Below are 2,642 nucleotides of genomic sequence, written 5' to 3'. Positions count from 1 at the left end.
CCCGTGGGGGCTGGGTACAGCTGGAAGCCCGGTTTTAGGGTGTGAGAATGTTTCACCTCATCACCGTCGTGTTGGTGTACAGGCACCCGGTGCAGCCCACAGCAGCACATCTCTGCCGGTGTTAATGTCACCCCACCAGGTGGTGACATTATCAGTTATTAATGTCACCCCGTGTGGGGTCACGAGGCACTGGGAGGGGGGCACCCACTAGGCCCCCAGTGTGCTCCGTGGGGTTTTCCTGCTGCACAGGAGGAGCCTGCATCAGAAGCCCCCAAAAGTCCCTGGGGTGCCTGACTGCTTGTTCCTTCTTCTGCCGAGGGAGAAATTCCTGCCACCCTGGGGACATGGTGGCAGGAGCCCGGAAGACTTGGGCAGCCGTTTTAGCCCCCACAGCTCCCCTTTAGACGATTTTGGACAATCTGGAGAGAAGTCATAATACTGCTACTACAGTAATAATAATGCTTTTAGGGACATTTGTATTTTTATCATATTCTCTCTTTTTTTAACATAAAATAAGAGATTTATGCTCCTGGGGAAGGGGCTGGAGCCGAGGGGTGGCAGGGCCAGGGGCACCCCAAAGCTGGGCACCGTGGCGGGCTGTGTTGGGGCTCCCTATGGGCAGGGGCAGTCCAGATGCTGGGGGGGTTGTGCCAAGCTGGGTGCCCACCCATCGCCCCTCGGGCACCCTGCTCCAGGAAGGATTTCGTGTCTGCAGTCAGCTCCCTGGGGGCTTATGTGTTCATTTTTAACTCTAGAGCTCTTAGCCGTTCTCTTGTTCAGGTATCTCTCTTCTTCATGTGACGGTAACATCCAACTGGTGTGTAAAATACAGAAAAACAGGGGAAAAAAAAAGACAAAAAAAAAAGAAATTAAAGACAAAAAAAAAAGAAATTAAAGACAAAAGCCCAAACCAACGAGGGGTTGCCCGTCCGGCGATGCCATCCCGCTGCCGGTGGCTTTGCTGCGTGTCGGTGGCCATGGCCGGCTGCCCCCTTTTCCAATAACAGGGGAAGCTGGGGGGGTGAGGGCTTGGGGCACATGGGTTGGGGCGCCTTCTTTGCAGAATCCTATTTTTGGGGAGTGGGGTCCCTCGTTTTCTGGAGGCAGCCCCTGTTCTCAGTAATAAAGGACAGTCAGTAACTGCCAGCGTGCCTCGTCTCTGGGCTCGGGAGTTAGGGAGGGTGGCTCCTGCAGGCCCCTGGTGGCTGTGCCCGCTGGGCAGAGTGGGGATGGTGGGAGGGTCGCAGTGTCACCTGTCACACTCTGAAGGGTCCCTGCAAAGGGAGGGGACAAGGCCAGGAGCAGAGCGGAGCCCTGCCCAGGGTTGGGGTCCCAATGCGGGCTTTGGGGTCCCACAGCCCTGGAGGGCAATGGTGACAGCCCTAACAGTAGAGTAGGTGCCCGTTCCAGGTGGGCAGCAGTGCATCAGCGGGGTTTGGGTTGAGTCCCTGGGGGGTGATGTGGGTAGGGACCAGAATACAGCTCTGGGGTGCGGCGACAGAGGCAGGGGACAGATTTCTGTTGGTGAGGCAGGGGCACATGGCTGCTGGGGAACCCGGGTGCTGGCTGCCATCTCAATGGCTCAAGTGGCTGCATTAAATAATTCACCAAACACCAGTCTTGAATAAATAAAAGAAACTCCAAACGCGAGGATGGGAGGAGAGTTGTGTCCTCCATGCCCAGGAGAGCATCCCTCCAGATATGCTGGGAAGAGGTGTTGGCAGAGGACAGGAGGCGACAAGGTGGTCCCCTGGCCAGCTCCTGCATCCCAGTGGAGGTCAGGTGGCTGCTGCTTACACCCGTCCAGGCTCTGTTTTGTGTCCTGCTGAGCCAAACCTGGAAATTTTGGCAGTAACAAGCCACTGACAGCATCAGTGCCACCAAGCCTGGCTGCTGTCTGTCCTGTCACACCAGAGCCAGGTTTCTTTTCTCACACTACATCTTTGAACGCAGCGAAAAGGAAAATACACTCAGCCCCATGCAGCAACCCCAGTGCTCCTGTGGCACAGAGCCGGTCCGAGCCGCGGCGGTACCCCAAGCCCATTCCTTTGTGTCCACAGCCAGCAGGAGCAGATGGAAATAGCAGCGGGATCCCAGCTGCGGCGAGGCCACAAACCGTCGTACGCAGGGACGGGAGAGTAGGCAGGGATATATATAGAGACAGACGTATGGATGATGCACTGCGCACACACCTCCCCGGGTGCTGAGGCTCAGCGATGCCCAAAATACTTGTGCGTAGCAGAAACGTGTGAGGCTTCCACTGACTGCGGCAGCTCCTGGCCCTTGTGTCACTGGGACGGTTGCTACCAGTGCCGTGCGAGCGTGGTGCCCCACCCCAGCCAGGGACTGAAACATGGGGCTGTGAAAGGCTGGGGCAGTGGGGAAAGGCTGCAGGGAGTTAAGGAGCTCTCTCTCTGGGTGTCAGAGCTATGTCCCTGCTATGGGGACAGGCTGGTGGCACTCAGGGCCACCTGCGCCCCTCACCCTGCTGAGCGGTGGCAGAAACCAAGTTGTTCCAGGAGGAACTGTGTATCTCAGTCATAGCTCAGAGTCCTGCGGGTCTCTGCCAGGGCCAGCACCCTGTAGGAGGTGGATAATTACCTGCTAATTAGCAGCAGAGTCTCCTCAGGCAAAGCAGCAGC

At 57.2% G+C, this 2,642-nt stretch overlaps 1 protein-coding gene across 1 annotated transcript in view; it reads left to right on the top strand.

Moving 5' to 3' along the window:
- SYT7 (synaptotagmin VII) overlaps nucleotides 1–801 on the top strand; it is a gene marked incomplete at its 5' end in the record, with an annotated part of 10,527 nt that extends 9,726 nt beyond the window's left edge. Inside the window, one exon of the mRNA XM_010182513.1 lies at nucleotides 781–801. Within this exon, the coding sequence (XP_010180815.1) occupies nucleotides 781–801 (21 nt within the window). The remainder of the gene's footprint in view (nucleotides 1–780) is intronic.
- Between the last annotated feature and the right edge of the window lie 1,841 nt (nucleotides 802–2,642).

This window comes from Mesitornis unicolor, unplaced genomic scaffold (assembly GCF_000695765.1).
Source record: "Mesitornis unicolor isolate BGI_N332 unplaced genomic scaffold, ASM69576v1 scaffold31744, whole genome shotgun sequence".
Lineage (NCBI taxonomy): Eukaryota > Metazoa > Chordata > Aves > Mesitornithiformes > Mesitornithidae > Mesitornis > Mesitornis unicolor.
This window is presented reverse-complemented; position numbering and strand designations above follow the sequence as displayed.